This window comes from Xiphias gladius, chromosome 1 (assembly GCF_016859285.1).
Source record: "Xiphias gladius isolate SHS-SW01 ecotype Sanya breed wild chromosome 1, ASM1685928v1, whole genome shotgun sequence".
Classification (NCBI taxonomy): Eukaryota; Metazoa; Chordata; class Actinopteri; order Istiophoriformes; family Xiphiidae; genus Xiphias; species Xiphias gladius.
The window spans coordinates 11281812-11294803 of NC_053400.1; the positions used below are offsets into that span (position 1 = coordinate 11281812).

Here is a 12992-nt window from a genome sequence, read left to right on the forward strand (position 1 = left end):
TGGGAAGCTCCCTGCCTGTGCTCATGAGAGCCCGCTCATTTTGTTTTTATTCTTCTTATTATTATCTTATCATTATTTTTAAATCTACTCTTTAGTATTTGCCGGTGTGTCCATTAACCCTACTTTGTGTTTCATCTCCACCACTGACTGAAAGAGTGTGAATTCTTTATCGTGCTGCATTGACACAATTTCCCTTGGGATTAATGATAAATCTATAATCTATTATCTATAATATTTTTATATCATTTGCCTGTCAAGCGCATTTCTGCATTGCTTGAAATACCTCTGATTCAGGATAGGTGTGTGTGTGTGTGTGTGTGTGTGTGAATTTAATCACCAATAATGGTTTGAGGTCAAGTGGTCAGCTACAAAATAGCCCCTTTGATGCTGGTAAGAGCTGACATGCACAGGGACATTTTGTTAGTGCTGATATTTATCATGGCTGGAAACTGGATGGTCCCTTTATTTAACTTCATGCAGTAAATATAACTGGTTATGCTGTGGCACAGAAACAGCATGGTATGTGTGGAAAGAAACGAGTATGTAAATGTTTATGGTTTCCTCGAAAATGAAAGTGTTCAGCATTATTCATTATTCAAAAGCAACATGATCAAACAGGGCCATTTTGATTTCAATGGCTGCATCGTGTATCAATGAGACAGCCTCCAGGTTTTAGGAGTCCGGTGAGCCCAAAAGGTTGAAAACAAGTATTAAACGAGCCATGTTCTTTGCTGACTCATAAGGCCTTTCTCTGTCCTAACCTTGAAAAGCAAACACTGCAACCTATTTTTTGCAAGGAGAACAGGAATCTATTTGTACAGCGCTGCAAGGGTCAGACATGACAGAACACTTTGATTCAAATGTGCCACTCCAAGTCTCCTCTCCTCTCCAGCGGATGATGTCTGAAATGAAACATGGCTTTTACAATCAGTCCTTTATTGGATTCATCAATCACACGCCTCACAGTGACAGCTAGGTCTGTCTTTAAAGGGCCTGGGACTTGATTACAGGATGGTGACACACAACATGGTTGCTCTGTTTGTTTACATATTCGGTTTAAAACATGCTTTCACCCAGATTTTTCAAAATGGCGTGATCAGTGTCAGAGAAGAACTCACAACGTTTGTCGTGTGCTGTATTTTAAGAATCTACAAGGTGTTTACATGTTGACTCTGCTGTCATGGGTGTATGTAGATGCTAAAAAGAATATATAGAGAACAAACTCTCTAATAACAGTGGTAAACGCACTCAAGATGTACATGTTCCAATAAATTGCTGACTGTATCTTTAACTCAGTGGCAGTTGAGAATTTTATCCTCGATGACACTGTGTCTGCTCAGGCTTTGTCACACGGTGCCAGGAGTGATCTGCTAATACCAAAGATCCAAAGCCTGCCCCGAGCAGCTCCCTCTGTTCCCTCCGAGTAGGTTTAGGTCAGGTGAAACGGCTCGGCTTTGCAGTGATGTCACTGGCTGTCCTGGCTGAAGACAACTCCCACCTGTTTCCTGATTCCATCCATGATCTCCGTCAGTAGGACAGAATCTGCCAGAGGCATCCGTGGGCTCTCCTTAAGCCCTGCGGATGAAGAGCAGTTTAACAGGGAAATCAGGCTGACGGAAAGAAACATCATGAAGCGTAAATTAAGTCAAAGCAGGGATGTAAAGATTACGTAAATTAAAATGGGAAGCAAAACCCATAGGAGTGTGATACTGTATTAGGTAGAGGACATCCCAAGGACTGATAACGGCTGATTCTGAATCGATCTGATGAGTGCATTGTAGTATGACTATTCATCTAAATGCCGGTGGCAAGCTCCACGAATGCGACGGTTTCACTGAATTGCAGCGTCTTCCCTTGAAACTCACCTTACCTTTGAAACAGTGGTGTGTGCTTTTCGAACAATTGCATCTATTTGAAGACAAGTACAGAACTTTACTTTTATCATGACCTACCCTTAAGCAGGCACTGCCTCACTTCCTCTGCCTCATAGCGAAGCCCAGTGCTGTTGGTGAAATTCAGAGGGAGGCACGGCTCAGGCAGAGGGTACTCTGTCTCCTTGTCATTTACCACTAGTGTGGTAGGGCAGTGCATGGGCCCGAGAACCTAGAGGGCAAAAAAAGGAAATTCAATCGCTCAACGAAAAAAATACCAAATGCAGTGGGTATGGATCTTGAAATACTTCCATTTAATTAAATGGGAAAGTAATCAGGGGTCATCTCTGTCTCTGCATGTCTCAGTCATTTCTTAATCAAGTAAAATGCTCCTGCACAGGACTAGCAAAGCATACTTTGATGGAGCCCTTAGTGCCGCTGATGACGGCATCGTTTGGAAGTCGAGCAGCAATCGAAAAGGAACAGAAGGCCATCCTCTTCCTGGAGAACTTCATCACCACGACCACTGATTCATCCACTCCTGCCAAACGTTTTTTTTTTTTAAAAGGAGATCTTTGTAAAACTGGTAACTAGCAAATGAATGAATGAATTCTAACGATACGACTTTTGATACTGTTTAAAATCCCTTTCAAGTTTCTTTCAGTTCACTTCGCTTCAGGTCATTTCAAGGCATTTTTTTTTTTTTTTTAATCAGCGCACTTCAGTGAGGTCAGTTCAGCTCTATTCAGCTTTACTGGTATGACTTTTTTATTAAAAAAAGAGACGGTCACAAATATGCACTGTTACTTTTTTACGTACATTGATTAAACTGTGATACATGTTACATAAAGGTAAGTAAAAGATAAGGAAATGTCATTATATCTATAGTGTGATTGTCTTACACTGAAGGATAACTTGTGAGACATGCAGCTACATATTCCCCTGCTAGTTTTAAAGTATTACTGTATTCTCCAGGGAGGATTTGGATTAGTCTGACATTTTAAAGATAAGTCGGGGATTTTCTGTGTGAAGAATACTTCCCTGAGGTGTTTACATTTTGGACAGTTCATTTAAAAATGTGATTTTCCATCTAAATTTCTCCTGTGACACACGAGGGATTCTTCTTTTCCTGTTTTTTATTTTTTATTTTTCATGATGAATAGTTTAAATGGCCAGTTTGTGATCACTGATTTTGCTGTGTGATTAATGATACTAATCTATATCCCATCTCTGCTTTTTGACCTGTGTGCTGAATCATACCTGAGTCAAGCAGCACCCCTGTGGCTTGGATGGACTCTGGCCTCTCCCCGTTGAACACCATCAGGATAAACTGCAGGCAGTACACTCCAATATCTAGCAGTGCTCCTCCACCCAGCTCCTTCTCCACCGAGCGGGGGATGTGGAGCTGGGGGGAGCCGAAGTAAGCCTTTACCAGCTTCACCTCCCCTACTGCCTCCTCCGCCAGCAGCCTGCGCACCTCAGCGTGCACCGGGAAACAGCGGGACCAGATGGCCTGGGAGGGACAGAGGTGACAACATAGCACCACTGCAACAGTAAACAGTTTATGCTGGAGTTTCACAGTTCTCCACTATATATATGAGTACTGTGGCAGGTCTGCTGGTCAACCACAACGAGACAATTTGTTTTCCTGTACTATGAGTCATAAATATTCCCAGGACATTCGGGGTTCTGCTTCTTCACATGATTTCTGATCTAAATCCTAGCAAGGAAGTGAATATGAGTGTTTCCCAAAATGTCAAACTACTGCTTTAAGGTTTGGCACGAATGTGTGTGAGTAAAAGGAGTTTGTTGCAGTTCTTTTTGGCTTCACGGCCTCACATACTGCTTATTAGATAACTTAAAGGCAACAAAATCCCTTTTCCGTATTTGATACTTTTGCATGCATTTTCACAAGATACTAAAGAGGACAAATTCTTCTTTCCTAACCTAACCTAAGGCAACCCTTATGGCCAGCAAGTGGCCACTAAGCAAATGACTATATCCTTTAAACCTTACCTCCATCAGGAAGACATTGTTTTTCTTGGCGGCAGCGACAAGGTCTTTCACCTGTCTGGAGTTCATAGCGAAAGGTTTCTCACACAACACATTCTTTCCGGCGTTGAGGAACAGCAGACCAACTCTCCAGTGCTCCGTGTGCAACACTCCCAGGTACACAATGTCTGTGAGGACACACATGTTCCAATCGGTGACTCCAACAACACCATTATCTCCGCCTTTGCAGCCAGTCTGTTCCTTGCTCTTAACTCACCAATGTCTGTGTCGTTGGCCAGCTCCTCATAGCTGCCATAAGCCTTAGGAACACCATGCTTCTTGGCAAACTCTTTGGCGCGCTCCAAGCTCCTCGATGCAATGACTGCTATCTGTAGCACAAACACACACACACACACACACACACACACACACACACACACACACACACACATGTTCATCACACTGTTGCTCTGTCCGCAGCTCTGTTCACTGCAACGGAGACATCTTGTGTTAGAATGAAAATGTAGTGAGCTTGTTTGCTCACCAGAGTACCTGGTGATCTCCAGGAGGCAGAGTCTTCATTGCCACGCTGAAGTCATGGCTGATCTTCCCAGCGCCACAGAGTCCCCATCGGGTTGCCATGTTGAATTGGGTGGTAAGTCACAAATGAGCAGGGTGGTGCTTCAGTGAAGATCTGAGCTGCTGGCAAGTTGTGACCTTGGGAAAGGTTGCACGTTCAGGGGAAGAAACGTACTAAACTGTCATGCCTTAGCGCACTGAAGCAGCACTTCAGCGAGAAGGCTCCTGCATTTATATGCTGGGGAGGTAGGATGTGTCACCTTCCTTATGCTCCCTCCCTGAGGTAAAGGGTGTAACACATGCACACAAACGCGCGCGCGCACGCACGCACACATATTCCAACTGTGTTGTTATGTTGTTGCTGATACAGGCCTTTCAATCCAGGCTGAAGTGGTTTGCACCAGTTGTCTCTAACAATCTGTAACAGGACTATCATTGGGGCTCTCTCCCATCATTAACACGGAGAAGTTGCACAGTTTAATGTGTACGGGCCGGGGTTAGGGTTCACTTTGCCTACAGATCAGCACTCTTCCACAGCAGTGCTGGTCAAGTATTGGAACTAGGAGGAGCTTTGTTTCCCACTCAGAGAGGCACTGATTAGCCTGCGATGGTTTGACAGCCGCACAGAAGCCAATGATTAAACTGGAGTCTCGTGGAGGTTGCTGGGATAAGTACGATACGCTGGGTTCCTAGAATGCTCATGGAGCCCACAGCAGGGCAATTTTACTGACCAGTAAGCTGAGCCAGGATGACTATGGAAAAGCATCAGCTCAGTTGCCCTTGAGCTAAATATTATCCATTTAGCCAGACAGGCGGTTGTGTAAACTCCCTGCCACATGCTGCCAGTAGAGGACACTGTGTTGTCAGTGGAGTTTACCTTCTCTCTCAAGCTCTGAGGATTTTGCATAGCTCATTGCAAGGAATTATATAAAGGTTTTCTAAATCAGGTGAACCGAGAAAAAGGGAAACAGAAGCTCTTTGAAAAGTATCTGACAGAGGTCATATAGAATTTCTGGATCAGTTTGTAGAGAAAAAACAAGGATTTTCATGTCAGGATCGTTATATATTCACCAGAGGTTTCAAATTCTAAACATATTTTTCTACAGTAAAGCATATTGTAGAAATATTTAATATTGCAATCAATTAAACCTACATTCGCCCACTATCTTGTCCAGAAATTACAGTTTTGAGTATATAATGTTTTTGCTCTCATTTCCTGAAGGTACTGTCTGGAGATTGGATTTACATGAGAAGACAGTGTGAGTGTGAGCAACGTCTTCATTATGAAAGAAAAGGAATTTTATCAATGACTCTCCTCGCTGGCTGCCTTCCTTTTGTATTTCACTTCCAAATGAATTCTGGGAGCTGTGTGCCGTTGTCATAACAACAAGGTACCAGCTGGGCAATTTGTATGCAAATGGCATTGGGCTTGGCCTGATATCCCTGCCTATACCACAAGACCTGGTTGCCATGGGAATGCCCAACTCCTAAGTTTTTAAAAAATTTATTTATTTTTTTTACTTTTTTGGGGGAAAGGAAACAGCAGCGGTTCTCTGGCAGGATCTATCAGCACAGGTGTTAAGAAGAGAGGTAGAAGTGTGATGGAGGAGGTGTAAACTGTCAGGGCAAGTGCAACTAGATTTTGAATTGGTGTGAAGCAATGAATTGGTTCTGTGCTGCCTGGCACATACAGCGCAGAGGCTCAGGTGGTGAGAGAAGGGTGTTCTGGACAGAACTTGGACAGGGTCACCCAACAGCCGCGCACTGGGACCCCGCTGCTCTCACCCCCAGCCCTCGCCATCGATGCCTACTTCGCGTCAGAATGTCCTCCTGGAAGCCACCCTCCTCTGTACAAGCTCAAGGTCACAAGGAGAACAGGAATGTAAACTGATTGGTCTCTCAGTTTTAATGAGGCTGAAGAGCGGCCAGCAAAGGGTGGAATTTGGGGGCCCTGGGTTTCTGAGCCTGCTGAGCCTGGCCCAGGGATGAAGGCGGCGATAAAGACGGCTCCAGAACATGAACGGTGATGAGCCGAGTCATGCAGAAACCTGTCATGTGGAAGGAAGGCAGCGCCTCATTAATTCAGCAGGGCCAGGACGATTGCCTTCCACTCCTGTCACTTCTCACTGTCTTTATTTGATTAATTATCATCTCTTGTCTGCGTCCCTATTCTACCAGGACATGGAACAGTGGCATCCGGTGGGTCACGTGACCGGTCACAACAGTTTCCTTAGAGGGGGTGGATCGTTTTGCCTGTGAACGTGGTTGATCACAGCAGACAGTTTTGTTTCACACATTGTCACATCATTTCATCTGTGTGTCTTGCTGTCAGAAAGACTCTACCCCCCTTTGTCGATGAAAATGGCAATGCACCAGTGTTACACTAAAGCCTCTAAACTCAAACTCTGTTAATGATCATGCCAATACTTGAAAAAAAAAAAACTTTTTGGAAAGGCATACAAGAGGCTTGCTTGTTGTTTGAAAAAAATATTGATGTTGTTTAACTCTTCGAATTTAACGTAATTACTGAAGATAGTAAATGCTACAATGAGGCTCTGCAACCCCAGTTACCATGTAACAACTCTGTATTTCATCAGCAACTTTAACTCAATGGGAAATAAAAAGGACCAGAGAGGCACCCTAATCCTATTTTGATTGATGCGGATATGCAGAGGGTTTCCCCCCCCCCTCCTCCGGCTGTCAGCGTAAGTGAGAGCCATCTTGCTGTGGTGTATTTTCCTTGTGGGGGGAGAGGAACTGTATTGTAGCAGTTATGGGAGCACCATCACTCCTTCATCTCTGTCTCAAGGTCACTGCAGAGGAAGGGTGACAGGCCAGACAAACGCCAGGAGGTGCCAGCCATTTTGAGGGGAGGTTGGGAGCTTGATGAATCCAGGGAGGGAGAGGAAAGTGTGCAGCGAGGAGTAATAAGTCATTTTGTCAATGCTACAGCATGTTCTGATGTGTGGGCCGGGTTATTTTTTTTCCATTAGAAAAAGTGTGATAGAGGGAGACTGAGAGGAGCAAGCAGAAATGGGAGCCTTTGAGAAGCCCGGCATTGTGCTGGCCCTTTGAGACTTCTATCTTTGTCCACAGCACACACACACACTGGAAGGGCTGAGCGGTGGAGCAACAGCAGGCAGGACCAGAGCTGACTTAGCAGCCCTTCATCTGGATGTTAGTGCTGATAGGGAGGCGAGCGGGATGTAGAGTGAGTACAGCCACACATGGAGCTATTATGTCAAGTTACCATTCTTAATTTCAACGCACTCTGTTATTTTCATGGTTTTTGTCAGCCAAAGCCACATTTGCCACGGTGAGGTTTGCTCTCTCCATACGCCTTGATGTGGCAGAAAACACTCCCGTACATGGACAGGGAAGACACGTTAGGCAAAACGTCAGCAGGCTGGTTATCATATCGTTGATATTTATTCTAGTCAGTACTGCGTATTTGTGTCCCTGATGCTTTTTTGCCTGTTGAAGGTCCAAATTTTGCACTGTTAATGGTACCAATAAGCTCGCAGTCACTGGTACCAACTTAGCACATTGCTTCCCACATACCCCTAAACAATGTTTCCTAATCCTTACATCTGCAAACAAACATACTCTGAGTAAAATTTACTTTGATGTAACACTGGCAATGTCTCACTGTGGTGAAATCTTTATCTATCCAAACTTAGTAATACCAGCTATTACTCCAGACCAAAGCTGCAGGCAGAAATACAAGGACAGTGGGTTTACCAAGGTGAGTTTTCATCATTACATTATTATCTAATGGAGCTGAAAGACATTTTTCCAAACAACAAATAAAGCCATTGAGAAGAGGTTTTGCCCCATCATGAATGTTTATTTCCGTTTGAGTGCTAACCAAGGTTTCTAGTCTATCAGTGCTGTTGTTCCACTACTATCTGTCTCCATTAAAAGCAGCCTGAATCTGGGAAACATGGGACTCACACTCTCTTTCTCTTTTATCTTACTGTATCTCTCTCACACACACACACAAAACCAAAAAGAAGTCGTCTCTATCCAAGTCCATGGTGGTGCCACCTTGTATCGGCTGGGCTGAGATTGTGTGAGGTGATATGTAGTCTATCAAAGAGCCCCCGCTGAAGTGAGAGTGGTAGACATGACAGGAGCCAAGTCGTGGGACAGATACCACCCAGCTGATAATTTCCATTTGGGTTTGAGGAATGTCCATTATGGACTGTAGATCCATCACCTCCATGACGTTCTGCATGATGTCTACGTACACAAAGAATGCGGCTGAGGTGTAAGTCCCTGTGATCTCAGATTACAAAGGTTCTCCTCAGTGTGAAACCATGTTTGGTAACGATAATGAAACAAACTGCAACTGTTGTAGGGTTGTGAAGGGACATGAGAGGGTTGTGTTGGGTACAAAGCAGCGTCATCAGAGATGGTGGTGACTGACTGGTCTGTTTAAGGGAATTTAAGCAGGGGAGATACTTGCTAACATTCACAGGACCATTCTATACAACTGGCTCTATTTGCCCACCTTTCTAAGCTAGTAGGAATCTTAGCAGACGATACCCTTAATGACTTGAGTCTATTCATTATACTAAGAGAAAGGAAACCAGGAAAATAAATTAAGGCGATACATGCATTCTTTATATGGGTTTTAATGATGATTTGTAATTAATTTAGAAGCTAAAAACATAAAGTTGTTCTTATCACAAACCTTTAAGGCATTGATAAATTACTATTATTATTATAAATGATTATTCATAAAACCTATACAATTTACAAACCATTTATAAAGAGCTAATTTTTTTTTTTAAAAAGCTAAAAATACAAAGAGGGTTTTGAGGATGAACACCAGCCAAAGGGATTTTTCACAACCTGGCAACCCAAATGTTGTCCTCATTATTGGCTTATTAGTGATAAATAAGGAATTACCAAATGAAAAATTAACAATTAATAACCCCACTATTTAAGAATTTATAAATTATGACTCATTAAAAAGTCCTACCAGCAAGCTATTACGGTTTTATTGGCTTACAAAGTGTGACAGAAATATGTTTATTCATATTGATGATTAATCGCTTTATTCTAATTTCTAACATAAGTTCACAGTTTAAACCTTTTTCCACAGACACATTTGTTCAGTACCTGATAAATCCTCTCGGAGCACCCTACTTCTGCCATGTGACAGAAAAACTGCTCACTGAGACCAATGTAACTGCTTCACTCACCTTTTGATTTCCCACTCCATCAGTGGCCTGTATCCCCCCTGTTGGCCAGTCACACTGGCTCATCTGCGGGGAGGCCGAAGCCATTAAGCAGCCAACACACTCCGCTGCGTTTCCCTGTTTAATTGCCTGATAGGGCTTGTGATATTTTTATCAGCCATCCTGTGGCGGATAGCTACCGAGAGGGGAGATACGTGTGTGTGTGTGTGTGTGTGTGTGTGTGTGTGTGTGTGTGTGTGTGTGTGTGTGTGTGTGTGTGTGTGTGTGTGTGTGTGTGTGTGTGTATGTGTGTGTGTGCGTGCGTGCGTGTGTGCGTGTGCACGTGTGTGTGTGTGTGTGTGTGTGTATTTACGTGTCATGCCTCGGTACACCTCTGACAAGAGAGCTGCCTGTTTGCTGTAGGGAAACCCTGCGCTTCTGTGCACCTGCATATCAAACTGTGTGACCCAGCCTCTCAGTCGTGACATAGCACAGAACATCCATACCTAAATAAAGCTTTGGCTTTGACGCCAAATCATCTTTGAGCATCATGATAATCAATCATGTCTCCACCCCTTTGGATCTTTGTTAAATATGATCACTGAGAAATATTTTCCCACATACAGTATACAGCTGTTCCATAACTGTAGCAATAAGAGGATGTTTTCCTATATTGGTGAGGTTTAAAGATGAGTCTGGAAAATATGGTTGATGGATTTATCACTCCAGAGTGCTATCAGTATTAGATATGGTGCTTTTTCCTGCCTAGAGACTCTATATACAGATACACAGGTTCCTCTGGCCCTTCCGTGCATTCACGCACACACACACGCGCACACACACACACACGCACACACACACACACACGCACACACACACACACACACACACACACACACACACACACACACACACACACACACACACACACACACACACACACACACACACACACACACACACACACACACAGGTAACACTACAACTTCCCTGCCGGCTGTTAGGTATATTAACTGTATGCTTGTCCACACGCAGAGTTATATAGGGGCTTTGGAGGGAGGTGAAGGAGGGAAGAGGTGTCAGTGGGGGAGCCACAGAGAAAGAGATGTAGACAGCATACGATCCTATTTGGAGCTTCAGTCAGCTAACTACCAACCAGCATAAAACCAGGGGAAAACCAATTCTCTCATTTTTCCAGCTGATTTTTTGGCAGGGGGATTACGAAGTGGATTTCACCTCCTCGGGATCTCTTTGAGTGCCAGCTCTGTCTTATGTGGGAATTATTGAATTTGCTCAGCAACTCCCTCCATGCGGTTTAAGACATACTGAGGTCATTCCACACGCTGATTGGATACAGCTTGTTAGTCACACTATCTGACAAAGCAAGCACAATTTCTTCTAAAATAGAGTAAATGTAAAACTCTGAACCCTGGAAAAAATACATGAAAGTATCTGCACCATATTTCCTGTTCAGTCTTGTTTTTTCTACACCATGTTTTCCCTCTGGACGGCAGCATCAGCGATAATCTCTTTCAGAGCAGTCACCATTCAAACAATAAAGGAAATCAGAATCTACTGCACTTGCGAAAATAATTTCTTTGATAGAACTGACTGTTTGCTAAGCTCCTTTGTCGCCGTTGTTATGCTTGTCAAGCTTTCTGTCCTTGCACAGCAAATGTGCAGTTTACTATGATAACAGTTGCAGCTTCACCTTTTGAAATTTGTAGCAACTTTTTAAACTACGGGTCCTTGATTTCAGAGATAATCAAAAAAAAGGCTTAAAATTTCTAACCAGCTACTTTGAATTTTGACCGCTGAAATGACAACAGTCATTAGCCGATTTGATTGGCTGTAACTAGCTAGCTAATTTAGCTAACATTAGTATCATGAGATGGTTAAAAACACTCTTCGAGTGAAAAATAGCTACCCGGTAAGATAGCTACCCATATGCTAACATTTGCAGTTTAATCCATTCCTTAAACTTTTGCTAGTGTTTTTGGTTTTCCAAAGGTAAAAAAAAAAGAGAGACCCAAAACTCTTTAAATTCCAAGTATTGCTCTTAACAGAGCCCCATGCCCACCACTTCAACTTGCTGTGCCTAGTTACGGTTGCTAATCTATGACTGGACAATCGCTGTTCAGGGGAGGGGGTTAGCAAACGGTCAGTTAGAGGAACAGGAAATGCCAGAGGGTGCAACTACAGGTCAACAAGAAAAACAACAAACTCTGCTGATCATCCCAGCTGAAAGGAGCATGTTAATAATCTACATTTCTTTGCAGCTGACATATAAAAATCATGAAATATTCAGAGTTTAACTGCCTCCTTTAATCCCAACGGCTATGCCAGGATTAGCAGAAATGGGTGTTCGAAAACACTGCCTCTTTCTCTCCCTCTTTATTCGTCTCTTCTTCTCAGTCTTCAGAAACACACACACCTACAGTACACTCACCCTGGCCACAGACACACCCCATCGCTCGCCCATCACCTCACAGGTCTTTTACTCTCCCCTGCACAACCCTCTCCCATCCACCTCCTCCTTCCTACGCTATCTCTGCTCTGGGTTTTCTCTTTCACCCCCTCCTCCATCCCACTTATCACATACAAAACACACACATTTGCACATACTGACATACTTACAGCTTTTGTGTCCTGGCACACACACACACACACACACACACACACACACACACACACACACACACACACACACACACACACACACACACATATACACTCATAGACACAGCTAAAGAGGCACAGTCACACATATGAGCACACATACACATACACACACACACACATACAAATTCACACACAATACAATTTCCCCCACTCCTCCCTCTTGTTGTTTTTTCTCTGTTTTGCTCCGGGGAGGTTGGCACCATACTGTAACTGTCTATTGAATCCACCGCTGTGAGCTATGTGGTTACATACTTAGCTAGTATACTCACACAGACAATTAACATGCCATTTTGCAAATAAAAGTGATTCCCTGTGAAACACCTAAAGAGGAAACATCAAAGGTACAATAGCTCAGAAGGATCCACTTCAGCTAATGAAAGTGAGTCATCCTTTACACAAATTAGCATCTGCTTCCTTCGTGTTATGTGAAGACTCTATAGCTTCTGTGAAACCTGCTTCACAGATGGCTGTTGGAACCGATACAGAGAGATCAAGTTTTGTCGGAGCCACCTGATTCTCAACCCTGTCACTTTTTAGAAAAACAACAGCATGAGTCGTTTCAGCAAATACCCATCTATCGCATATATTTACAGTCGAGTGACAAAGCTCTACCATAGGAATTATTACTCTTGTCTGTCAGGACTAAAGAAGGAAGTAATGTGATATTGTTATACAGCCATAA

The 12992-nt window shown here is 43.4% G+C and overlaps 1 protein-coding gene across 1 annotated transcript; it reads right to left on the reverse strand.

The window, feature by feature from the left end:
* Window positions 1–1373: 1373 nt before the first annotated feature.
* dhdh.1 (dihydrodiol dehydrogenase, tandem duplicate 1) lies at window positions 1374–4505 on the reverse strand. The gene is made up of 7 exons (XM_040136209.1): window positions 4416–4505; window positions 4141–4252; window positions 3888–4051; window positions 3132–3384; window positions 2288–2412; window positions 1953–2103; window positions 1374–1575 (listed from the first exon to the last, which is right to left on the reverse strand). Exons 1-7 carry the CDS (start codon window positions 4503–4505, stop codon window positions 1466–1468), a joined length of 1005 nt encoding a protein of 334 aa, XP_039992143.1. The 3' UTR covers window positions 1374–1465.
* Window positions 4506–12992: the final 8487 nt, after the last annotated feature.

Bases quoted from the DNA above. Each gene is read 5' to 3' on its own strand.
- dhdh.1 (XM_040136209.1), bottom strand. From the start codon at position 4,505: ATGGCAACCCGATGGGGACTCTGTGGCGCTGGGAAGATCAGCCATGAC. The intron at 4,253-4,415 runs GTACTCTGGTGA...TTTGTGCTACAG, and splicing joins TGCCTCCTGGAGATCACCAG to ATAGCAGTCATTGCATCGAG. The intron at 3,385-3,887 runs GTAAGGTTTAAA...TGTCCCTCCCAG, and splicing joins ACAATGTCTTCCTGATGGAG to GCCATCTGGTCCCGCTGTTT.